This window comes from Sus scrofa, chromosome 8 (genome assembly GCF_054392235.1).
Source record: "Sus scrofa isolate SSC_HxYL_T2T_F1_AM1 chromosome 8, Sscrofa_HxYL_maternal_Yorkshire_Landrace_v2.0, whole genome shotgun sequence".
NCBI classification, from domain to species: Eukaryota; Metazoa; Chordata; class Mammalia; order Artiodactyla; family Suidae; genus Sus; species Sus scrofa.
The window spans coordinates 144,277,229-144,304,704 of NC_139390.1; the positions used below are offsets into that span (position 1 = coordinate 144,277,229).

General features: G+C 39.8%; 1 protein-coding gene across 2 annotated transcripts in view; it reads left to right on the plus strand.

Moving 5' to 3' along the window:
* ANTXR2 (ANTXR cell adhesion molecule 2) overlaps positions 1 to 25,241 on the plus strand; it is a 149,224-nt gene extending 123,983 nt beyond the window's left edge. For both annotated transcript variants that reach the window (XM_003129371.7, XM_084973731.1), the window contains one exon: positions 23,335 to 25,241. In XM_003129371.7, the coding sequence (XP_003129419.3) occupies positions 23,335 to 23,373 (39 nt within the window). In that variant the 3' untranslated portion in view covers positions 23,374 to 25,241. The remainder of the gene's footprint in view (positions 1 to 23,334) is intronic.
* The last annotated feature ends 2,235 nt before the right edge of the window (positions 25,242 to 27,476 follow it).

Here is a 27,476-nt window from a genome sequence, read left to right on the forward strand (position 1 = left end):
CGTGTGTCCAATTCTGTTCAACCCCATTTTCTTTCAAGTTTAGAAGGGAGTCGCAGTTGCTGGTGTGTTTTGTTTGTTTTCTTTTGTGTGCTTGTTTTGAACAGGCATTTATTATTTACGAAGACAGATCCTACTAGAAACTACGTCATCTGCTGAGGGTTCGTTAACTCAGGTGTCCCTCTTCAGTTTGGCCATGTAGCAGCTGGACAGCAGGGGAGAGGCACCACCTGCTAATGCGGTGGATGGGCAACAGCAAGTGTTCCTTCCCAAGCAAGTTGCCGGCACAGCCTCACCTCCCAGTGCCTTAGGCAGCCAGGTCCTTTGCGTTGTAAGCATCGTAAAAAGTTTCTTCACATGATACTTTGTGCAGCCAAGAGAAGGAAGGCTTTCTTCCCTCCGCGGGCCGCGTTCCTCAGGCACCCGAGGCGTGGCTGCCAGTGAGCTCTCTCGCTCTTTGCTTCCCACTTGGCTTCCTCATGTTAAGTTGGACCTGCCTTTCGCCCTAGCGCCCTAGCTGCTGCTGCTGCTGGCATTTCCTTCAGTTTCGGTCCCCTTCTCCCGCCCAGCTGGCCTTTGAGCTGCTTTTTTGGGTTCCGGGTTTCTTCCTGGACGTGGCGCCCGCACTCCTCGCCACGACTTCGTGTTCGCAGTTGTGGCCTCGACGCGCCCCCGCCGGTGAGCGAGTGGTTTGGGGAATGGCGCTTCTCGTCCAGCAAGTTCCATCCCGGTAAAGGTGGAAACGAAGGGAGGCGCGGCGGCGGTGGTCGCTGAGACCCAGGCCGCTTTGTGCGGGCCGAGCGGAGTCGGCCTCAGGAAAGGCTGCTTGTCCTGATCGGCCCTGGCGGTGCCTTTCTCCGCAAGGAACGGACAGGTTCAGCCGTCTCCGCATCGGGGCAGGGCCCGTGCTTCAGCTTTAGGAGCACACGTCGCACGCCGGCCTGTCCCCAGCGGTGGCCAGCCCCGCCGAGGTGCCGTCCCGGTGGGGTGGCGCGAGGCCGTCCTCGGCGCTCAGCCGAGGCCTCGCGGAGACGACGGGGGTCTCCTCCGTGATCCGTCTTTGCTTTGGCCCTGGCCCGATGAAAGCTTTTATTCTTGCCCCCAAATCTGCTTCACAGTTTTATTTTGCCACAGCCCTGGGCCCCAGGCTCTCGTCGGTTCGCCTGTCGGGCAGCGGGACGGGTGGGAACGCACGACCCTCGGCATGTGTGTGCCTTCGTCCCGCGCCAGGCGTCGAACCTCCTGGGCCTGCGCGTCCTTCTCCCGCCGAGTCCTGGAGGTCGCGCTGGTGTTGTCCCCACTTTGTGAATGAGGACAGTAAACTGGAAAAGAGACATTGCTCCCCATCAAGGGACCCTCGCCCGGTGGACTCGGTTTCTGAAGACGGAAGAAAGCGCCTGCGTGTTGGGCCACAGCTTTCTTCTCGTTCAGAAGCTCGGACGGCCATTCACCGTGCCCTTGTCCCAGAACTTCTGTTCCGTTTTTTCGCACATGCTTTCCTCGTACCACACTTTACACCTGAGAGAAAACTCAGAACCGTAACGGCGATCGAGCTTTTTCCAGGAATTGATTTTTGTTGTGTGCAGGTGCACAATAAGATGGGATAAAAATATGTAGATAACGAAGGTGGTACGTTTTCTTTTAACTTTTTGTTATTACAAAACAAATACATACATACTTATTAAAGAAACATTGCAGAAATTTCAGAACAAAGAAGAAAGTCTCTTGTTATGCATATCACACAAACTGAAACCATGGAAGAAAGTATTACCTGAGAAATTCTCTGAACGCGTTTTTAAAATATAGTTGCAGTCATGCTGTGTAAATACTAATGTCCATCCTGCTTTAAAGTTGTGTCATTATTATTTTTATGTTGTTGCATAGTGTTATGATAACATACCATTTTACCAAGCAAAAAGGAAACAAAACGAGGTAAGGAAATAGAGAATGGGTGGGAAAGAGTCTGCAGATACTCAGATGCGCATGAATTTGTGAGTGTGTTCAGACAGTTGCAGCAATTAGGTTATCTTCATTGAGTGTTATTTCTAAGGATGTATCACTTATCTAAACACCGTCTGAATTAATACACTTATGGTAAATAAAACAAATTAAACATGCTCATTTGCTCAAGAATATCGATTGTTGATCTGGGAACAAATAGTGAGCTCTCACAGTTGCAGCTTTAACCTTGCCAATCACAGACTTCCTGCAAGTGCACTGCAGTTATTTGGAACCTTTTCTGGGTTGGCGTTGGCATTCTTTTGCTAGATTACATTTATGCATTAGTACCATCTGTGCCTGCTGTACCTTCTGTGAGTACAGCCCTGGCCAAATGACTGGCATTTATCTGAAAGTGGAGAGAGAGAGAGGGAGAAAGAGAGAGAGAGAGAATGAGAGAGATCCTAGCACATTTATTTTATTCACTGTTGGCACAAGTGCAATTTAGAATAGCATAAAATATTTGCAGCTGGTTTTCTCTGACTTCAAGCTTATAAAGTTAACTCTGTTCATTTGCTTTTTCTTAAAAGTGTGTGTATATATGCATCTTTATATATATGTGTACATATACAATAGCTATTGACTTCTAGCTCATGATATGCCAAAGAAGTTAAAAACAAGCATTTAAATAAGGAAGTACACCAAAGCACATTTGCAAAATTTTCAAGTCGAGAAAAATTCTGTACAACTTGAATATGTGTGCACTCCTGTGATAGTGAATATACATAATGTCAGTTTGGTTTTGTTGATTAGCTTTGGTAGACGGCTTGAATTGGACTCTATTTTGGTAAATGTGTTGAAATCAAGACTTAAGAATGTTACAGTCACATGTAGGAAAAGTGTGGCTCTATGTTGAATAAATAATCAGTGTACTGAATTTATTCTGCAGAATCTTTGTGAGATTATTTTATTTCAAAGGATATACATTATAGACCAGCAACCTTCATAGCGAAAACATACTCTAGAGCTGTAATGGAAATAGGTAAATAATCTTCCAATGAGTAAAAATAGGTAACAAGAGTCCTAGTTCATTTACACTATTATTATTTATCTGATACTTAGTTTTAGTGGATTTGATTACTTGCTTTTCATGCCCGTGGCAAACTCAGAGCTGTACCATAGAATTGAGGCGGTGGTGGGGTGCTGAAAAAAAATGGATACGTCACAGTAGTGAGAGGTAAGAGTTGCAAGGAAGAGAACGAGAGAACTGAGAGACAAACACTGCCGTCTGGACGCGTTTAACGTGGGAAGAAGCAGCTTCCCATTCCCCAGAATGCCCTAAGGACGTGGCTGGACTACATCCTGGTATAGTAATCGATAATCATCATTAAAAGCTCTGTCTGGGATATGAGAACATGTGCAGACAACTCAGTTTAGGAGCGGAGAAATACGAGCATGTTATTGAAAAGAGTCCCCCCTGGATGGAAGGTATGTGAAGTGTCAGGATTTAATGTGGTTAATCCGTGCCTCTCCTCACATGTTAGCTTGTTGTGTGCAAGCACTGGAGATCTGAGTTCACGGTCTACGGTCTCAAATAGGTAAGGTCTCTTTCATGTAAGTTCCTTTTGAAAATTGTAGAATCCTTTTCATAATGTTTTTCAGATTTGGTTTATAAAGTATTTAATTGCCGAATTCCCCCTGGACCTAAGTTTCGTAGAGTTGAGCATTTTACCTATATTCCCATCCAGTAACACTTCCTTATTTCTGAGCCGCATCCGCAACATGCGGACGTTCCTGCGCCAGGGATTGGTCCAGGCATCAAACTCACACCGCAGCAGTGACCGAAGACACAGGTGTGCCCATGACAGATCTTTCACTCCAGGCCGATATTTGTTTTTCTGTCTCTATAAATTTCACTGTGCTGCGTACCACGTAAAAGTGGAATCATGCAACACTGTCCTTTTTGTCAGTTTAGTTCACGTAGCACAGCATTTTTGCAGCTCGCGCATGTGGCAGCATGAGTGAGTGTCCTTCGATTCGAGCCTGACTGATAGCCTAGGTGTATGTACCGCATTCCTTTGTTCTTTCACGTGTGGGTGGTCGTCTGGGTTGTTTCCACCTTTCGACTGTTGGGAATCGTGCGGCTGTCAGCACAGGTGTACAAATATCTGTTTGACTCTCTGCCATCAGTTCTTCGGGGTGTATCCTCAGATGTGGAATTGCTGAATCATATGATAATTCTGTAATTTTTAAGGAACTACCGTTCCCTCTTCCAGAGTGCGCTGTTTCACATACCCCTCAGCAGAAACGCGCGAGGCTCCTCCTTCCTGCACCTCTTCGTCAACACTTGCTAGGTCCTCTTTGCTTGTGTGATAAGAGGGGTGAAGTGGGATAAGGACAGGTTGGGATTTTTGCTTTTACTTTTCCACTCATTTTTTCCCTTTGTAAACAGGTGGTAGCTGCTTCTAACGGAGGCATTTTGCTTGGCATAGGAATGCAAAGATAAAAAAATGTAGGTAATAGGCTATGGGAAGCTCATAGCAGCTTTCCGTGTAGGAAACACAGCTGGACTTGTTAGTTCATTTAAAAATATCGACGGACATGTTCTGTCTGGCTGTCTCCACATTTGATGAAATTTATATATTTTTAAAAGAAAATAGTTATTTTCACATGCAAGTCTTTACAGATTTTTATAAATCCTCATTTTTATTTCTAAGCCCCAAATCAGATCTCTCTATTTGCTTCAGTATGGCAACAGTCTCCCTCCTGTTTGAACCCACATAAACTAAAACAGCCCCTTGATGGAAGTTGACATACGACTTGTCAAACGGTAAGGTTAGAACTACAACCTCCTGACGTCAAGTTAGACGTATCCCTATGTCATTGATAACATGGTTTAATAAACCTTTTTTTCAGTAGACATAATTAAGATTGCTATGTTTTGGCAGCAAATATTCTGGTTAACTAAATCCTCTCAAAAACTTGTGCAAGAAAATATGAATCATAAATAGATGATTAATTCTTTTAAAAAATTTATTATAGTTGATTTACAATGGGCTGTCAGTTTCTGCTATACCGCAAACTAATAGATTATTAATTCTTAAATGAATTGAATTCAAATTCCCATTTAAAATAGTGGTCGCTTTGGTCAACACATATCAATCAGTGTTATAATTCAGCAGATCTTTTTCCACCTTGAAAGTGCTGCAAAGCTATCAGTTTGAATCAGATTTAGGTCTGCGGTTCTCCCAAGGTAAAAGGAACATTGGATGTTGAAGTGATTGTTTAAGAACACAGCGACAGGTGGTAAATAATTTGTAGGATCATTTTGTTAGGTGAAACCTCTCTTTTTCCCATAGAAGTGAAAAGCAACAAGAGAAAAATGCTTTAAACATTCCTGTCTAGAAGACGGCTGAATGTTGTTTTTCTTTGCCCAACACTGACTTGTTCGTGGACACCGCCTCTGCAATAATGCAGCTCAGCGGAGAGATGGAAGGAAGTAGTTACACTGGTAGTACTGCTTGCTGCGAATTAATTTATTCACTGGCTGATCTCTAAAGGTGTTGTTTTTAATGTCGTTCAGTGAGAAGTGACCCCAAGCCACATGAAGAGGATTCTCTTGATATACTCCTACTAAAATTTGGGAATGAATGTTGTAGAGCCTGAACAATAAGCTATAACTGTGGACATTTTAGGTTCAGAAAGTTAGTATAATTATGGCAAAGAGATTGTATTTTTGTTAGTTCTGAGTCTCAATAACCTGCCTGGTTTGAGATTACTATAAAGAAATATTTGTGCCTGGATTTCGATTTGCTTTTTTCTGATTTCCATATGCTCTGTTTTAAACATATGTTAAGTTGTGTATTTAAAGCTAGAAGTACCAAAAAACCCACATAAAAATATGTTTTCTTCATTATCAGAGGCTTCAATGCCATCATCATTTGGGAAAAAAAAAAAAGAGGAACAGTGAATATAATTTAAGTCTGTAAAACGACTTTTAATAGCACCAAATAGAGGGAACATCTGGCTTGCTTTCTGCAAGGTGCATCGATGTTGTCGGAAGAGACTGAATAAAACTGCTGGTGCAGTGGTCCACGTTTGGGGTTTGCCAATACAGTAATATTTTATTCATTCAGTCTTCTCTGAGTGCCAAAGACAGATGTTGACTTTGATGGAAAAAAATGCAATGATCTGTATTTCAAATGACCAGTCTTTCATATTTGAATCTAAAAACGTGCTGCTGCAGTTGGATTTTTCTCAGGGATGCCATGTAGACAACACATTGCATTGTCAGCCCACATAGCCTCGCTGTCTCTGATGATAGGGTGCTGGGTCGGAGGAGGACGGCTCAGCACAGCCCTCACTGGGTGCTGAGTGATGCCTGACTGCCTGCACCTCCCTTTTGTCTCAGTCCAAAGACATTTTCAAGGGGCCAGGTGGTGCAATTGAATTTTCAGTGTCATATTTTAAAAGTGTGTCAGGGAATGAACGTAAAGAAAGCGAGCTTGAGGAACATGAGGGTTTTTGGCAGTTGCAAAAGGCAGCTTCTTACCTTTTCTTTTGATGTTTCTGACTCTGAAGATTGTTCTGTGTGCAGTCCTGCCATAGAATGAATACTTTCTAATAATCTCTTACAAAGAAAGAACAACTCCAATAATCATTGTAGATTGAAGACTTATCTCACTAACTTTTCAAATAAGTAGTAACTGAAATTGATTTAGCAAGTTATGTTTTATTCCTCTCAAGACTTTTCATTCTTTTTAAGCCTAAATCTTTGTTGATAGAGTCCAGTATGAACTGAATGTTAAGCTTTCACATTCGTCAGCAAATGCCGTCAATTTTAAGAGAGGTTTTAAAAGTGTGTATTTTGGGAAACTGCATGAATTGTGCATATTGTTTTCAAATTTAATGGTGTGAGTAATCCCTCCGGATGTGTAACTTGGTCTCTGGAATTTTATTGACACCCGGAGGGATAGCAAAAGTGCTCTGCCTCTTGTGTGAACAGACATCGTGTTTCTCAAATATTGATTTCTTTGACAGGAAATTCAGCCATAAAAGGAAAATAAACACCCACAAAATCAATTAATTAATTGGGCACTGATTTAATGTTTCACTACTTCATAAAATGTTTTCATGTGGTTAGGTTACTCGTAATGACCACGTCCTGCTTGTCAAACATGTGTCCTATGTGGATCTAAGAAGCGTAATGGACTTGGAATACAGAGTCTTATCCTCTCTGTCTGCTGGTGGTTTCGGGCATGAAGCAGACCTCACTTCCCACCATCTGCTCTCCATTAAAACTGGCCTTAAGTTCCGTTCCTCCCTGATGCCTCCCTGTTGTCCAGCTTAGAGCAGTCCTCTCCTCCAGTTCAGCCGTTTCCCTGTTATGTCTCACCGTTGGGCTGAAATACAGAAAAAGAGACCTCAGAGCTGCGTGGTACCCACGTCCCAGAATCAACCAGGAAGACTTTTGCTGTGGAACGACTGCCACTATTGCTTGATCACCAGTCGTTTAGCAAAAACTGAAGTGTAGTTTCATAGTTTTGTGTTTGTATGTTGAGGCATGTGAACCACTCTTATTTTATAGCTTGCCAGTCATTGTGTAGGTTGAGTCATCTCAATATTCATTTGAATATATTAATGTCAATTACGTGTTTTCCAAGAGATGTTCGCTGCATGGATCAAATTTGGTATTTCGAACCCAGTAGTTAGCATTCATTCAGCCAATGCTTTTAAACACTTAAGCTGCAGGGTAAACACCATCTTAGGCATTTGCAAAACAGTAGTGAAAAAACAATCATGGAACTTAGAGTCTAGGAAGAAGATGGAGCGTTTAAGTCAATACTTAAGATATTTTTGTTAAAAAGTAGAGGAGTTAATATTGCTGAACAAACTTTGCTATCCTCTGGAATCTAATTGTATTTTTTTGGTAGTAGGATAAGATATTAGGCTAATTATATTATTTTTGGTTTAGAAAATCATTTTGGTTTAGAATGTATCTGAATTTGCTTTTCTAAGCTAACTGAAAGTTGACTTTTTATATCCATATCTATCTCTATATATTCTTTATTTGTTTATCTATCTGTCTACCCACCCACCGGTCTATCCATCCGTCCATTAATCATCTATTTGCACCAACACTAGACCAGTACTTGAGTTGCAGACAGACCTAAACTCTAGTTTCCAGCTCTGGGATTTATGTTGAATAATTATATATAGACAATCAAATGGAAATTAAATAATCAAAGCCCAATCACTTTTAGTTATTTGACTCTTAAATGTACAAATCTTCAGCATTTTTGAGTTCTGTGGATGAAGAAGTGACTGTCCTTGTATAGAAGTAACTTATTACATATGACTATGTAATTAGTATACTAAACAAACAATCATGTTTGTTTACTTATTTGAATGTATCCCTTTGCTCATTTATGTATAAATGTTTAAACCTTGAAAGTTTATTCTTTCCATTTGAGGGGGATTAATTATAATCTCTAGAGATGGTTTAATATTAACTCAATTATTTTAAGAGTCCTTCTTGTTAGCTAATACATTGTTTCACCTAGGAATGTATCCTGTATTGATCAAAGGACAAAATTCATGTTTAGTCTCTTTTCATAGCATGAATAAGGGATTCCCACTAAGTGCCATTGTATCCTCATTGATAAGTTAAATGCTATCTGGGTCACAGGGGCATATATCTTTGTGATAATATAAATCCCTGTGGCTATATATGAAAGGCGAGTTCAGAGTTGCATCTGCACATAAAAGCAGGGGGAGTCTTCACACTGTTACCGACCTAATTTTAGTATAAACAATTTAAGATGCTGCTTGAAGTTTTGTTCTCCCTAGTATAAATTTAGCAATAAATGTAATCATTTGGCTGCTGCGCTAGCAGTTTAGATGGTAGAAGTGAAATGTGAAGAATTTTAATCTACATTACTTTTGTGTTTTAGAAAAGCATATATCATTTCATATCATACATCTAAATACTAGTCTGTAATAAATATTCAGAATTAAATCCAATCCTGACTTCGGGGATTTGGATATCATTATTAAATATAAAATGACTTCGTGATCGGTTAAAATGGTTTTTCCTAATTGTAATAAAATACACCTAACGCATGAATTTGTTATCTGGAAGTTGAATACATGCATACGTCTTCTATTAGGACTGAACGCCTAGAATGAATTCACTACGTATTTGCTGTGCTGCAGGAAAACAGCATCTCAATAACTAATTTTCCAGCTAAAGCTTTAGGGAGATTTTTAGTAAAATTTTAAATTTCTAATCTATAATGTATAGTTTCCCTAAAGTGAAGCTTTAAAAAACTGTATATTTCTTTAAGGTATCTTTAGCTGGTTATTTTCCATAAAGTATTATTATTATTATTTGTCTTTCTGCCTTTTCTAGGGCCACTCCCACGGCACATGGAGGTTCCCAGGCTAGGGGTCGAATCGGAACCGTAGCCACTGGCCTACACCACAGCCACAGCAACGCAAGATCCCAGCCGCGTCTATGACCTACACCACAGCTCATGGCAATGCCTGGATCCACAAGCCACTGAGCAAGGCCAGGGATCGAACCCGCAACCTCATGGTTTCTAGTCAGATTCGTTAACCACTGCGCCATGACGGGAACTCCTAAAGTATTAATTTTAAGTGAAGTTTTTAACATTTGTTTTCCTTTGAAAGATCTTGTTAAATGATTGCCCTTAGTCTTAAATTAGCTGGGAATTTAGCTAACAAATAACCAAAGATATGTGAATAGTTTTAAGTAGAGATAGCAAGTGAAAATCTATATGAATCACATGCAGGCTGAATTCATCAACACATTTTTAGTTATTAATTTTTTAACTGGGGCAACAGACTGTTTTAGAGTCCTAAAAGTGAGGATTTAATTCTTAGAGACTAAACTTAGCTAGAGATAAATCATTGTATTTCTAAGATTGCGTACATAGGCAAAGTCCCCCAGTAAATGTTTTTCAGTGATAATAATGTATAGGCATTCATGCTTTCTCTTTAGATATGTCAGAAAGCAGTTTCAGATTGATAGGACAAATGAATGATTTCAATGTCTAATTTTTTAGGAAAAAGATATGCATTGCATGTAAAAGTTTTGCTCTGTGATGTTAACAACCGAAGTTAAAATTTTAAGTCTAGAGATACTCAGGTAGGTACAAGTTAAGATTTTCATGCATTGTTCATCCAGACTGAGTGCATAAATTTATTCTGTTCACCCCCGGATTGAAGAATAGTGATGTGATACACTTTTCATTTGGATTTGTCTAACACTTACCTAAATACGTAACTCAGATATGGATTGAGTTTTCAATTAGCCATCATGATCAGATAAACTATGCTGTAAAAGCCCAATTCATCATGTTGATAACTATCTATTTTTCACACAGCCCATATTCATCTTTGATAAATGTCTTTCGTTTTGACATGGTATGTCCCAGGCTCACCTTTTACATTTTCTGGAATAAATCACTTAACTCCAAGGAGCCTTCTATACTCTTGGTAGAATGGTATTTAAAGAACATATTTGGATAGTAGGGGTGCTAATTGTTATTGGGTTTTCATTGGTTCTAAGTGTTTTCAGCATGCAAAACTAGCAAATTCAATAGTTTTGAACAAAAATCATGCGTTCATGATATATTTTCCAACTCTAATTTAGCATTAAGGTATCTTATTGAATATTTTTGAATTTATACTTGTACCTCTTTTCCCTTACATGAAAAATCTTGGCCTTACCAATATTAAAATACTTATTTGCTCTATCCTATAATATATTTAGCTACAAATTAATGATAATATAGTATTAGTAAAACTAAAACTAATGAATGAAATAAAACATTTTTTGCCAGTCTGTTTATCCTGAGATGATATTCTGTTGTTGGTATGCAAACAAAATACTGTCACTTGAAATAGTCCTTTTGTAAATGTGGTTATATATCTGGTTCATTTGTTTCAGTTTATGTGTGTACTGTATTTTATTTCTAATCGTCTTACCCATTCTTCGTTCTTCTGTTTCTACTTTTCTGTCCTCTTTTGGATTAATACAGTATTGTTTCAATAATCTGTTCCATCCTCTGTATTATCTTTTTAAGCTCTTATCTCTGTACTGGTTTTCAGTGGTTGCTCTAGAGATAATGATATGCTTCTTAAACTTTACACATTCTATAAGCAAATAATAGTATACTAGTTTAAAATAATATATAAACATTACCATGGCTATCTTCCACTCCCCCGTCTATTTCTATGAGCTCTTATTATCGTATGTTGTACTTCTACATAAGTTATGAATTGAGTAATGATTCAAAAAATATATGATTTTTTTTTTTGTCTTTATGGGGCCATACCCATGGCATGTGGAGTTTTCTAAGCTAGAGGTTGAATTGAACCTGTAGCTGCCAGTCTACGCCACAGCCATAACAACAGCAACACAGGATCTGAGCCGTGTCTCTGACCTACACCATAGCTTGTGGCAGTGCCGGATCCTTAACCCACTGAGTGAGGGCAGGGATTGAACCCGAGTCTTCAAGGATACTAGTTGGGTTTGTTAACCACTGAGCCATGATGGGAACTCCTGATAATTATTTTTGCTTTAAGTAGTTAATAGCGTCATAAAGAAATTTTAATTCTTTTATATATTTATATTTCATGTTTATGCTTATATTTATTCCTGCTTCTATTTCTTCCTGCACATCTAGGCTTCCATCTAGTGTCTTTTCCTTTATTTACAAGAACTTTATTTACTACCCGTGGTTGTTGAAATCTGTTGCTGATAAATTATGTCAAGTTTTGCTGGTCTTAAAATGTCTACTTTGCTTATATCCTTGAATGGTTTTTCTCTGGATGTGGAAGTTTAGGTTGACTTTTTTCCTCCTCATTTAGCATTTCAGATAGTTCCATTGTCTTGTGCTTTCCATTGTTTCCGATAAAAAGTTAGCTGTCATTCTTATAGTTGTGTTCTCTGTATAGAATGTCTTTGGCTCGGGGATGATGAGGGACAGAGGGATATACTCTTATGATACTCTTTGGTTTTCCTAGGTTTTTTTAGTTCCCTGATAAGGTTTTCTGTGTATTTCTGTGATTGAAAGTCACTATGTTTTTTTGTTCTGTAGGTTTATGCCTTTCATCAATTCTAGGGAATTCTTAGCCTTTTTTTTTTTTTCAAATTTTTCTTCCCCATTCTTTGTTATATCTTCTGAGACACTAATTCCTCATGTGACAGACCGTAAGATATTGTTCCACTGATCTCTGATTCCCTTTAGTTATTTTCTCCTCTTTTTTTTAGTTTGAACAATTTCTAGTCTCCTATCTTCAGATTCAGTGGGTTTTTCTTCAGCCACATCTAGCCTATTTTTACATGAATCAAAAACATTCTTTAGCTCTGATATTGCTTTTTTTATCTCCAGTTTTTCCATTTTTTTTTCTCACTGAGAGTTTCCATATTCCTCCTGAAATTCCCCATATTTTTATACATGCAGGGTGTATTTTTGTGCACCCTTCTCATTAGAACTTTTAATACGTTTATCATAAGTCCTTAACTCTTAACTGTAGGTTTGCCTATATTAACTGTACTTTCCCATTGACTAAAGTCATTCTTGTCCTGCTTTTTTGTGTGTACCATAATATGTGATTTTATGCTGGACCCTGACATAAAAAAAATAGACTAACCTAAATTATATCTACCTCTAGAAATATACATATACTTCCTTTGTCATGTTGCTAATCTGTAGTTGGGCTGGGTCTCAGTTTGTTATCCTTGGCTATTTTTAGTTTACTACTGCCTTCCAAAAATTTGAGGACAGGATCAGGGATTTCCTTTTAGCAGAATTCATTCTCTCTCTCTCTCTCTCTCTCTCTCCCTCTCCCTCTCCCTCTCCCTCTCCCTCTCCCTCTCCCTCTCCCTCTCTCTCTCTCTCTCCCTCCCTCTCTCTCCCTCTCTCTCCCTCTCTCTCCCTCCCTCTCCCTCTCTCTCTCCCTCTCTCCCTCTCTCCCTCTCTCCCTCTCCCCCTCTCCCCCTCTCCCCCCCCCCACTCCTCCTCATCCTCTGCCTCTCCCTGTCTCTCTCCATTATAGCTCTTTCCTTTATAGAGGGGAGTTCTCTTTGCCTTCCTTCTGCCAGGACCACACTTCCCCTATCCCCACCAACCACTACTTTCTGTACCTTAAGAGACTTGTTTCCATATTAATTCTCCTCCAATAGCCTTTGACTGGCCCTATTCCTTGCACTCTCAGAAGGCTCCATGAGTCTTAGGGGGATCTTTCTCCATTCTGCTCCCAGTTCTGCTCTGCCATGTGGTTTAAGTCCCTCAGGTTTATTTTCTCATTCCCCTTGCCATTCCCCAAACCTTCAAACCTTCAATGGGCTGCTTCCTTTCCCCTAGGAAAGATTGAATATGTCTTTGAAAAGAGGAATTATTTCACTGCCCTCTCAATTTTCTCCCTAGCCTTCAGTTCACTACTACTTTGCTCTCAAGGAAAATGTCATGTACTCTTTCTCTCTCTGGAGATCTCTCAGCTTTCCTGCTGTGTCCTCAGCTTTTGGCAGTTCAGCCTTGCACTTAATGAAGGCTACTTTAGTTTTCATATCTTACTATTATTAGGTATGGGCTAGATGTTTCATTAACTGCCAACTGTATGCCTGAATATCAAGGAAAATAAAGATACATAGATATTTGCAAAACAAATGCCAACAGAATGCGTAGAATCACTAAAATTTTGCAAGTACCATAACAGAATTAAGAAGAAAAAACTTTCGAAGGTGAATTTATCAAGCAAACTTAGTACTTCCCTTCATGAGATCAACTGAATATCCATGTGGTGTGTTGTTTCTACTGTAAAATGAGACATTTGTAGGTTGAGCCTCCATTAGAAATAGTATATGGAACTTATATTTCAGCCTGAAATCTATCAGTTTTTTAAAGCAGAGGATAACACAGATTCTTTTATATATATATGTTATGTACATGTGGGTATATAGATATATTTTTCTGTTTCTCTCTCCATACGTGTGTGTGTGTGTATGTGTGTGTGTGTGTGTGTGTGTGTATAGCTGAGTTGAATGTAGTCCTATTCTTCCTATTAGTAAAAATGTAAGGACTATTCACTTGCCCAGTTACTAAACAGAAAATGAAGTAAGCTTTTCAGGAAGTTCTGACATTCAAATAGAGAGGGGGTTGGTGGAGAGAGATATGCCCTGCTTCACTCTGTACCTCTGGTTGCTACAGGAAATCTTCACTCTGAGAAACTATTGTGTTCTCAAGTCAACCTTCTTTCCTGATATTTGTGATTTCCTGGATGTCTTGAATTGTCTTGTATTTATTTCTTTGTGTATCTGTGCTTTGTATGCAATTTTAAGTTTGAATCACTGTTTACTGCTGCACAAAGCATGAAGGTTTAGTAAATTCTCTTTAGAAGTGGAGATATAAATAAATCATCTATCTGTGTTTGAAAAGTCTAAACTAAAGTGCAGTTGTATGCTTCCGCTTGTCAGTGGATATTTATGCGGTGAGCATGAAACTATAACAGTTATAGCACTGAAATATATCCTGTGCAGATAGCTAGTAAAGGAAGTTGCAGGTGTTAATGCCAGCAGAATTTTAATGCTCACGAGATGGGGAATGTAACACTTGCTCTGGTTAATGCTGCTCTTACTGGTCACAGTGAAAAGGAATAGCAAAATCAATTTTCAGATATTGCAACAAAGTTGGGGTCTATATACTTAAACAATAGCAAATGCATTGTTTCCTACTCTTGTCTAGTTTTATCTTTTGGTTTAGTTAACTGAAGAACAGTGATAGGACTGGACTTTTTTATTGGGGGCATCAACTTTCCACTCCTCCTTATGAAATCCAAGATAAAGGGCTGACAACGATGAAATGTCAATGAACTTCTTACTCAGTAGATACTTGGTGTTGCCCAAAAATCACTTAAGTGAAGTTGATCCTAATTGTGACTTTAGCCTTTGTTATGACCAGCGTTCTGTTTGTGGTTTGTCTTTGGTACATTCTGTTCCTTCTTATACTGAGGGAATGTGAGTAATGAAGCAAAGCCTCCGCAAGATCTCTGCTTAAGAGATGAACTGGGGTATAAATACATTTCTAGTTTATAAAGAATCACGCTCTACTTATTTTTCCTAGGAGTCAAGGAAAATGAAGTTAAGCTTTCAGTCTTTAGACCTAGGGGATTTATTCTTGCAGAAGGACTTTTGGGGTTTTTGGAAGGGTGTGATTTCAACACGCTTGTGTCTGTAAGCTTCAAGTTCATATTATCTGTGTTGACTCAGTTAAGATGAAGTTCAAATGAGTCATCATTGGACGTCACCTATTTGACTGGTACTTCATTAAGTCCTATCAGAATAAGAAAGGGCAACAAAGAAGGGAATTAGACATGATATGGTCTTTTGTACAGGTAGAGGTTGAGGTAATATATTTGTTGGAGGGCTTTGAAGATTAAGATGAATGCCAAGCCTTTATGATTAAGAAAGTTGAGAATTAAGAAAGAAATATAGATCAGTTTACATTTACTTGTACCTGATCTACTTGTAAAGAAATACTGAGAAAAACATAAAACCATAAAACTGAGAAAAACCATAAAACTTAATAATCATGGACCAAAGTTAAGATAGAGCTGCTATACAAGAAAATGTGTATACTATGAGTAGCAGTATTTTTAGAACATGATGTAAATCTGAGCTTTTTGAAAGTCAAGGCACAGAAAGAATGTCTTATATAATTGCTATTATATAATAAATAGGAAACACACAAGCTTATGAAAAGACAAATTTTTCTAGCCAGCTCTGAACTCCAAGAATTGATCTCTTGCTATCAGCGTCCTTAATAGCAGTTTTCCAAAATACAAAATTCTCCATGTATGACCAGAATTCATGTGGGCTCTTGATATGGCCAAAAGTTGAAGGAATAATGCTATAATCTTGTCATAAGTTTATTTAGAAAGGCATTTCAAAAGAGAAGTAAAGAAACTAAATCTGGGAGTTCCTGTCGTGGCTCAGTGGAAGTGAATCCATGAGAACGCAGGTTCAATCCCTGGCCTCCCTAAGTGGGTTAAGGATCCAGCGTTGCCATGAGCTGTAGTGTAGGTCGCAGATGCGACTTGGATCTGGCGTGGCTGTGGCTGTGGCTGTGGCTGGTGGCTACAGCTCGAATTTGATCATTAGCCTGGAAACCTCCAAAAGCTGCAGGTGTGGCCCTAAAAAAGACAAAAAAAAAAAAAAAAAAAAAAAAAAAGAATGAAAGAAACAAAGAAACAAAATCCAGGTATATTGACAGTTTGCTGGTGATCTGGCTTGGTATGAATAGTTTGAATAATAGTTATCAAAGTACATTTTGAGTGTAAACAAAAAGAAAATATTATACTAAATTGTGTGTTAAAGGGTAAATGAAAGTGCAGCTTCTTGCTTCCAATTAGGATTGAGAGCTTGCAGGTGCCTGCTTGCTCCGTTCTTGTGCACCATTCCAGCCATAGTGGCCCCTGAGGTACCTTATAGAACCCACAGGACTTCGTGGACTACAGCATAAAAAAAAGTGACCTAGAGAAATTGATGGCCAGCTTTCACTTGTAACCTCACTTTCAAAAATGCTTTGCCCACTGACCTGGAAAGAAAGGATTCCAAAATTATTATTGAGAAGTGTCTGAGGTATAGTCTATGTTGTTGATCAAATGGAGATACTATGTATATAGAAAGATATATATGTATATATCTCCTAGATACTGTGCATGTCTTTAGAAAGTTTGATGTTGTATGAAAATTAGATTTCCCTTATTTAAGTATTTAAATATAGTCAACTCCAGTGTGTACAGGGCTTGAGGTGGGCCTTGTGTGCCCATGTACACACAACACACACCACATTTTAAAAACTTAGATTGCTAATTGTGACCTAGACAGACGCTTGAACAGACATCTTATGGAAACAGGATTGTGTACCATAAAAATGAAAATGGACTGGATTATAAAGTTTATTAAGCATAGGCTTCTGCCACCCTCCTGCACCCTTGGGAAGAACTGCATCCACGCGTCTTCACCAGGGTATTAACTGCAAAAGACAGCCTAGACAGGAGTAGATGAGTTGACCTGTGGCAACACTGAATGTTGAAAAACTTTGCCGTAGTTGATAGTTGGTGGTGATTCCTGGGGGTAAGTAGTCAACAGGTTCCTGGACTGACTTTAAAAAACATAAATACAGGATTTCAAATTGGATGATGATGATCATTGTACAACTATTAATGTAATAAACTCATTGAGTAATAAAAATATATAAATATACATGTTTAGAAAGGATCCCTGATTGAATTCTTCAATTACTGCTGATAGAATTTGCTCTTTGAAAACTGATTTTTAAACTATCAAATATATGAATATACAGAAAAGGTGTAAAATAGAATGTAAGAAGCCATAGCCAGTTCAACTACTCATAGCAGGTTGGAATAATCTCTTAGTCTTGTCTTTTGCTCTTTAGACATACATTGCCTGATTATATAGCTGTACAAGTTGAGATTTTTTTTTTTTTTACTTATCATTTCCTTACATCTTAAAATTTTTTAAAATGTTTCTATTTCAATTGCTGCATAACACTTAAATAGATGAATCATAATTTACTGAACTATTCTCTGATTGTTAGACAGAAATAAATATAAATTGACTGATTATATTTTTCATATTATAAAACTCCCATGGTAAATATTTTGAAATCTTTGTCTAGCTACTTTATTGGGCCAAATTCCCAAAATGAAATTACTGAGTCAAGGAATGTAAGCCTTCAAAGACTATTATTACATACGTTTTTTTACTCTGTGGTTTTTGCCAGGCTATACTTTCACTAGCAATGCATGAGAGTTCTTTTCTTGCCACAGAAGCTCACTAATTAGGTAACGTGCTCAGGATAAGGCTGCATAAGACAGTAGACGTTTAAAGGGAGGAGGTTTTATCCTTTTTAAGCCAGAATGTTTAATAGGCAAATAGAATGTCATACCAAGATCATAATACAGTGGTGTCAATTCTTAATATATAAATGACTTTCTAATATTCTAGAACTTATTTTAAGTTGGCAACCATGTCCATAGTAATCTTGTTTATAGTTAATTGCCCTAACTGCTTGTTAAATATACTGAGAAGGTAAACTATAACCTGGTCAGTCATTGTCTGAATTATCACAGTTTTGAAATGAATGTACCTTAAATGTATTTGGCTACCACCTAGAGTCAGTAGTTAAATTCCATTGTTCTACCTAACCTTATTTTTTTTAATGTGTAAGAAATCTTACTCGTAATTTCTTACGTCATGCAAAATGAATAAATTTAACAATTACTTCGTTGCATCTGAAGAATTCTGTAATCCCAAGGCGGAAGAATGGAATGTACTCATAGTTCATTTTTAAACCAATACATTCCTAAGATACTAATTTGGCTCCATTTTATATTAACTATGTGTTGTTATTGTTGAAATTTATGACCTAGTGACTTATAAGGCATGATATCAAGTTCAAATTGTTTGTAGTGATTGCCTAATTGAATAAACAATATGGGTGTTACCTAAAGCATTATGAAAGAATATACTTTGATTTTATCCATAATTTAGATGCATGATTAGAGCATGATTTTAAGTAAAGAAAATTATTTTTAAAAAATATTTTATTAAAAATTAAAAATATACAAGGGGTCCTGTTCTGGCTCAGTGGGTTAAGAGGCCAACATAGCATCCGTGAGGATGCAGGTTCAATCCCCAGCCTCACTCAGTGGGTTAGGGATTGGGCATTGCTGCAGGCTGCAGTGTAGGTCATAGATGCGACTCAGATCTGCATTACTGTGGCTGTGGCATAGGCCTCAGGTGCAGCTGGAATTTGACCCCTAGCCTGGGAGCTTCCCTATGCTGCAGGTGCAGCCATAAAAAGAAAAAAAAATTTCTTTAATTAAAAAAGTGCAGAAAATTAGTATTATTTGTCTTTATTAATAATTATGATTTATAATGTAATACTACATGTTGTATTACTCCCTAAACACATATGCCACCTGTATTCAAATTTCTTTTTTTTTTTTTTAATTCTTTTGTCTTTTTGAGGGCCGCACCTATGGCACATGGAGGTTTCCAGGCTAGGGGTCTAATCAGAGCTATAGCCTCTGGCCACAGCCACAGCCACACCAGATCCGAGCCACGTCTGTGACCTACACCACAGGTCATGACAAGGCCGGATCCTTAACCCGCTGAGCGAGGCCAGGGATTGAACCCACAACCTTGTGGTTCCTAGTCAGATTCATTTCCGCTGAGCCACGACCCTGTATTCAAATTTCTTGAATTACTTTGTAAAATATAACAAGCATAATGTTACACATTTAACTAGCATTTACACATTTAGCCAGCAGAAATCTTGTGTTCATTTGTTTAGCATTGTTATACAATTTTAGTGGTTACTGTATAATTCTGTTACCAGAGACTAGTATTAACCTCTATATAGAGAATAAAGTATTACAATTCTGTTTCTATGTATATTTCTATGTATTTAGGTTACATCGAATAGTTACTTATTAAGCCATTTGATTCACTTTTAAAAACTTTTCATAACTTTTGTGTTCTTTGCCATTAAAGTGAAATATTCTCAGAAAAATACACTAGTTGCTAATATTTTCCATTCTGTGCTAGTCAGTAACGAGCTGTCATGCTCAAGCTGTTTTCTGTCGCTTCGCTTGTTACCTTGGTGACATACCTTCATTGTATGGGCACTATGCGCATGAGGATATGGCAGACCTGAAGCCTTGTCATGTCACATTGCCTGCGAATAGCAGTTGCCGTGCAGTGTTCTGGCATAGACTACTTGCCATGATATCAACAGCAGCCCAAACATTCTTGACCTTAAGCATAACTACCATTATATTGATGGGTTTTGTAAGGAGGTGTTGAATAGTATTTGAAGGGCCACGGACTCCTCATAGCAGCCACTTGCAACCAGGATATGTTGCCTTGACTTCAGAATATTCTGGTAAGTGGATGGTAGCATTTAGCATGAAATTACGTCCTAGGAGTGAGATGCCTGATGGACTACTAAGTGAAAATGTCCTTGGCCAGTAGTTTCTTTCTTTCTTTCTTTTTTTTTTTTTTGATTATTCTTTTTCTGTCTCTTTAGAACTACTCGCTTCTGTTTTCACTATGTAATGTTCTGTCTTTTTCCATCATTGTGGTTTTTTTCCCTTTGTAATCCCTTTTATCCTCTCTCAAGTCATACTTTTTTCTAAATCTTCCCATTTTTAAGGTATGGCTTCTCCCCCAGTGAAGGTCTAGTTATTATGTATTCATTTTTTATACCCAATCTATCCATCCACTTGTTTCTAAGTGAGTATTCGACTTAGAAACTCTATGTCAGACACTGCAGTGACATTGTAGAGGGGAAATGGATAATAAATGTTTTTGTGTGTGTGTGTGTGTCTTTTTGTGTTTTCTAGGGCCACACCCACAGCAGATGGAGGTTCCCAGGCTAGGGGTCCAGTTGGAGCTATAGCCGCCGGCCTACACCACAGCCACAGCAATGCCAGATCCGAGCCACGTCTGTGACCTACACCACAGCTCACCGCAATGCTGGATCCTTAACCCGCTGAGAGAGGTCAGGAATCGAACCCGCAACCTCATTGTTCCTAGTCAGATTCCTTAACCACAGCCGTGACGAGAACTCCAATAACTGTTTTTTAATGGGGAGTTTACTGTGTGCCAGGGACTGTTCTAAGTGCTTTCTAGATGTATATTAACAGAATCTTTATAACAGTCTTAAGAATAAGCCCAATTTTAATACCGATTTTATTTTTTTAATTTCTTTTTACAGCCACACCTGCGGCATATGTAAGTTCCCTGGCTGGGGGGTCGAATTGGAGCTGCAGTTGCTGGCCTACGCCACAGCCACATCTCAGCCGCATCTGGGACCTGTGCCACAGCTTGCAGCAGCGCTGGAGCCTAAACCCGCTGAGCGAGGTGAGGGATCCGACCCGCATCTTCACAGAGATGATGTTGGGTCTTTTACCCACTGAGCCCAACAGGCACTCACATACTCAGTTTACTGATGAAAAATCGCAAGTCGCTCATGCTCACACAATGAAGCAGCAGCAGGGCTGGGACGCCTGCTTAGGCTTTGGAGCTCTCAGATTTAACCACTCTCATCGTTCCTTCGGATGCTGCAGCAGACAGTTGTCCTGTTTGGTGTAGTGTAGCTCGGCTGCGGTAGAGATGCTGTTGTGGGGACGAGCCCTCTGACTGAGAGAGCTGGGAAATGCTCAACAGAGGAGGTGGCTTTTGAACAGAACCTTTTCTCTAAGTTTCCAACTTCTAAATTTCTGTAGAACAGAACGTTATCCCATATCTCAGTGAAGATGCCATTAATTCATCTCTTTGCCATCGTAACGTCACTCCTCATGCACGTGTCCGATCCTGGAAAATTGTCAGAAGATGATATGTTTAATATTCATCACTGCTTAATATGCATCGTTAACATCCATTTCTCATCATGCGTAGAGTTATATGATCACACTGCTGTGGCTCAGAAGGACTGATCTACTGCTCTGCTCAAATATTTATTAATTATGTCATTTTCCTACTGCCCCCGGAAAAAAACTTTTTGTAAAAGGACACATCGTTTTAAAATGTTTCCTTGGCACTTGATGCCATTCTTACCTCATTTGGAGAAGAGCATCTTTTCACTTAGTATTTATTCTAAAAACCTTGTTTGAAGGTTCTAGATAGCAAAGACACAGTCTGAGTGTGACCTGTGCCCACTGCATTACCAAGGAATTTTGACCTCATTCTAAGGTAATTGTCTCCATGCTCTTCTCCCCTTCCATTTGCATGGCTATTATTTATAAAAATTAGGCACAATGTAAGTAATAAAATTGACAGTTGTAATAATAATGTTGCTGCCAGAATTATTTAGAAGACAGATAATTTGGTGAATATTTGCTTTTTAGGCAAAAACAAATGCAAACTAGTTTGCTTTTTTACTTTTCTGTCTCTTCTCTAATGTCAGAAATTTATAGATTTGTTAATCAGTTATTTTTGAGAGGAAAATGGACCAAAATCTTTTTTTTTTTTTTTTTTTTTTTGGTCTTTTTGCTATTTCTTGGGCTGCTCCCGCGGCATATGGAGGTTCCGAGGCTAGGGGTCGAATCAGAGCTGTAGCCACCGGCCTACGCCAGAGCCACAGCAACGCGGGATCCGAGCCGCGTCTGCGACCTACACCACAGCTCACGGCAACGCCGGATCGTTAACCCACTGAGCAAGGGCAGGGACCGAACCCGCAACCTCATGGTTCCTGGTCAGATTCGTTAAGCACTGCGCCACGACGGGAACTCCCAAAATCTTGTTTTTATGTTTCAGGCTCTTTCCCCAGTTGTTCCTTTTGAAGGTGCGTGTACATTGGATGTACGGGGTGTTAAAGGCAATCTTATTGTTCGTGTCTGGAGGGAAATAAAGAGAAGTTTTAAAGTATCAAGTTAGAGGACAGGTACTCTAAGAAAGAGGCAGGTCTCGGCAGAGCGATGATCTGGACCCTAAATTAGAAAGCAGTATGCTAGCTTTTGGCCTATTAAGGAACCTGGACATGATTTATACAGTACAAGATGTCACCAGTGTCCTACCAAAGGGAGAGAAGAACGGGATCTTTTGTGACTCGTTGGAAATTTTATTTTCAAATAATTCTTGGATTAGCTATAATTACGTGTGACACAGTGTGTTTCCACAAGCTTCGTCCAACTGCGCAGAGGTTGGCATGGCGAACTCTCCTTGGAAGCGTGGAATGCGAATAAAGTCGCCGTTCGCAGGACCACCTAGTGGTGGCGAGTGGTTGTGGCAGCAGACAGGTTTGCGAATGAGCCTCTTGGCGAAGCGTGTTGTGGCACGGAGTCCCAAAGAGCTGAGGTGGCATTTCTTCCCTTTCTCCCTTCTTCTCCTCCTCGGTCTCTTGCTACTTAAATACACTCCTCCTGCACCCATTTGACAAGCACCCAATTTATCTTGGTTTCAAAAGTGCCAGATTGCATGAAGGAATGCTTTCGTTTTCATTCATTCTAGGAACATACAGGTCCTGGCTTTGCTGTTTTTATTTTTAGGATAGTAGTGCTGCTCTTTACGTGGCGACAACACGGCTCTGTTTTCCCAAGTGTTTTCTTCACTCTCCTTGTCCCGTTGCCATTGTGTAGATGAACCTGCTGTGGAAAAGACCTGAAGCAACCACCATGCCTTGACCCAAGGAAGGACACTTAGGCCCTCATGTCTCATCGTGACATTGACCTGACCTTGGTTAATAATTTATTATGTAATAGTGGGAAGACTATGTGTTCTGATGCTTTTCTCTTCAATAATTACTGCAGTATTTCAATAAGGATTTGTGTCTTTCCTAGGGCCGCTGCATAAACTTCTCCCGGGTTCCTTCCCAATAAAGCGAATCTGGAAGACCAAGAGGTATGAAGAAGGTCCATCTACAAGGCCGGTTTCCATCCAGATGAAAACCAGCGCATTTAGAAGTTGTTGGAAGAGCAGCTCTGTTCCTCTCAGTCAGGAAATGTTTCCTCTGCCTTCTTCTGCTTTGCTTTACACCAGACCTTTTCAAACACTTGTTCTGCCATCTACATGGGCGTTGATGAAACCCAGGGGCACCGCCTGATTCAGGACACTGGCCACAAAGAGGAGCACGGTTAACTCCATGCCGTGGTTTATGCAAGAGAGTCTGTCTGAATGTGTAGAAGAGGAGAAAGCAAAACCAGAAGCGTGTGGATGAGCTCAAAATAGGGACCGCGAAACGACGGCGACGGCGGGCCTGCCGTGGAGAACGGGGTGTTCCACGTGAAAACGCGGCACTGGGTTTTACACGGCAAGCCGGTTCGCCCCGGCGGCGTGTGATCTTTGCCACCAGGCCGAGCAGATAGAGGAGGCTGTTGCCTCGCAGCTCTGTCGGCGCGAAATCCGTCCGCGTCCCTCTCACCGTGTGCCTCACGGGGAGCTTGTGACTGGGAAACCGTGTCCCCCTAACACGGAGGAGGCGCACGCCTGGCGGAATTGGGCAGGATGCCGGGAGCGAGCGAGATTTTGCCCTTGAGTGTTTGAAGCCACCTCTCCTTCATCACGCCCCTGGGAAAAGGAGGAACTTGATAGCGCATTATTCCACGGAAGCAGCCTCCAGCCAGAGACCTTGGGTGGAATTAAGGGACTCGTGACTTGGGGACCTGTCCCTGTGAGGGGCGCACTTGCCCCTCTTTCTCTGTTTGGGGCTCAGGAGTGCGCAAAGCAGTAAGAGCTCTAAGCGAAGCCAGGAGTTTATTTTGCTTTTGATGCAAAGGAAGCAGGAACCACAAAGCTTCCGCTCAGGGTCTTTCTTCCCCCAAGTCTCCAAAGGCTCTTCAGCGTCACAAGCCAGCAACTCTCTTTGCATGAAAATTTCAAAGTTTAATTAATATAATTAAAGGCAACAGCAAGCAGCAGCCTGTGAAGATTTTGCTCATCTTTTTTATGCCTTTTGACATTGAATGACCTATTACTGTATGAGCATTGCTCGGAGTTTGAGGGGCACCCCACCTTGGTTGTGAGTCCTAGAGGGAGAACAAAGCACTCCCCCCATCAATTTGGAAATTAAATTTTCAGGCGGGTCGATCACCGCAAAATAGCGAAAATGTACGTATGATCATTTTTTTGAAGAAGAGCCACCCTCGTGTCACGTCGACGGTGCCAAATTGTGTTAGCGGGAGCGGAAGCACTGTGGGGGAGGACGGAGGCAGCAGCCGAAGGAAAAAGCTCAGAGGATCCAGTCACTTTCGATACTGTCCTTCAGAGGCGAAATGGATATTCGACTGGAGACCTGACACAGCGCGCCTGCTTTGATGGGAACTGGTATAGACAATGACCAGTGGCTGGGTCAGTGGGATGTCTCTCTGTGCGCACAGAGGCTTATCAAATGACACTAAAAATAAGTTCAACAACCATCACACTGGAAGGGAGAAGGCGGACATTGCATGTTTGGCGGGCATGTGAGTGCACGAGACGGAAACAGCGGTGGGGAGCAGCCGGTGTAATTGCCCCCATTGTGCTCGCAATGGAAATTTCAAAGGACGCAGTGATTCGGATGGTTGGTGTCCGGATTTGTGGCACTGCTCCAAGAAGCCTTACTCACGCACCGATTTTTCTATATAGCTCTCTATAGATATAGCCATGTGTATCCTCTCGCTTGAATCCTTGGCTCAAGTTTATTTATATCACTGGCTGGCTGGATCCACAGTCATGTGTTTACCTATTCATAAATAAAATTTTACCTGTGCCTTGGCTCTCATTTTCTTTAAGCCCACATCAACTCAAGCCTGGTTTGGTTGAATATTTAGTTGTCTTGGTTAGTTTCAGGGACAGAAGTGTATCCAGTGGCAACTTGTCCCTGATGTTCTCAAGTGATACTGTAATCAGCCGCATGTGCAAGTGCGCCTGGGAAACCAAATATCTACCCACCGAGCTCTTGTGGACCGTTGCTCTGTGGCGCCTCTGGGGCCGGGCCTCCTGCTGCGTTCCTAAGCGGGTGCTTCATTTCTGATCACTGCCGCACCCTCCTCAGCTCAAGAGCATCATGATACCGCAGAAGCCCAGGCTGTTGCTTTGGTAGCTGCTTTGAATTTGTCTGGTGTCATATGGCATTTGTATGGCACTTCTATTTTGCTACACAAGCAAGGGAACTAGACCTCTGCCCGTAAATGGCAAAACAGCTTTCTGTACATGGTAATGCCAGTGGAGTTCCAGTTCTCCTACCACTATGAAGAACTCACTGAAGAGGGAGTGGCAGCGGTCTATGTGTAGCCTAAAAACGTATCATTCATTAAGTTGAAAGACAGATGGAATTTTATTGCACTTAAAGATATGAACCGAGCTAGGCTCTGATTTTCTTTGCTTGTGCTCACGAACACACAAAAGAATTTGCTTGAAGGAGTACTGTTTTCTCGCCAGAGGACTCAGTTGAAAACCTCTACACCTTCCAACTAAGAAAATAAAAGGTTAAAATAAAGCCATTTCTATAAGCTTAATAACATTTTATATTTTATAGAGAGAAACAGCTACTGTTTAATTTTTTGGACACAGTGTCAGTCAAGATCTACTTTCTGTGAATAAACGAGTTAAGTCTTTATCCACAATCCATTTGTGTCGCATAAGGTTGCAAAAACAATTAAGTGGGAAATGACTCCTAACTTATGTGTCTACTCTGCCTGGAAAGAAAGTTTTGAAGGCATCTATATATATTTCATAACAATGTCTGTTCTTTATGGATTTGATCCATAAATATTTATCTATCTGAAAACTTTGATACTTGGAATGTTTTCCTTAAAGCATTTGGTGCTCCAAGAAAAAACATTTGGTGCTAAGAGTTGCAGCACTGATGCCTTTCCCCAAGTTAATTCTATTTTAAATTCTTATATTTCTTTCCCAATGAGATGCAGAGTAAAATTTGAGACCCTCCATTAAGTAGGGAGCAGCATCTGTCATCTATGGATAATTACTATTTTGGCAAAAGTATGTAAGGTTTAAACCTCCTATAATTTAAATGGTTAGAAAAGAAAGGATTTGCTTATACTTTTCCTGACTTTCATTCTAACCACTTTAAATCATAAATTATTCAGTATTTGTTTTTTCTAATAAATCCTTACTGAATGCAAGATCTGGGTGTCTCTGTGAACTTGAGTATCTAAATACCATTAACCCTTGTTTACTGCTCAGAGGCAGTTTATTAGTTTATTTTTTTAAAAATTAGAACAGCCTATATTATGGCCATGAAGGTGTCTAAAATGTTTTTTGATTGATCAGCTTACATGTATTAGTTTTCAGTTTTAAGAGGGCAAAATATAATCTGATCACATTTACAAATACTGTAAATCTTGTAATTTCCTCCTCCAGCAGAAAGCCTGTGGTTAACTTTTGCTAGATTTTATACAGCATCACATTAGTTTAGGAAGCGTATTAGTGTTTTATTGCTACTAGCAAACTTTGATGGATATTTGTTCACAGAAGAGAACTATGTACATTATTTTAGTAATGAAAGAAATATATATTCTAGAATTTTAGAGTAACTCTGGTACATCTGTTGTAAGTTTGAAGAATCTGGAGGATGTTGTCTATTTGCAGTTAATGAAGTGAATGCAGCTCATATTCTAGTTTCAAGCTAGATTAATATCTTGCTTAGTGAATTTATGGCTTATTTCTGAGAACACTTAAATTTTTTTTTAATACTTCTCCACTTAGTAGGATCTAATTCAGTCAGTTTGATAAAAGAAGGAATCATAATGTAGCAAGCCGTATGTTTTTTATACGCTTTATTTTTGTGCTTTTCTGCCAAAAGAAAATGCTGATAAGAAAGCACACCGTGTAAAATGCAAATGAAAATATGAAAATAGGCTTGTTGGGGTTGCTTTGCAAGAACTATATTAAGGTGAATGTGTGTGCGTGAGAGAGAGAGACAGAGACAGAGTGGCAGAGGTGGAGATTAACTCAGAGTGTATGAATTGTCTTGGCTGAAGAG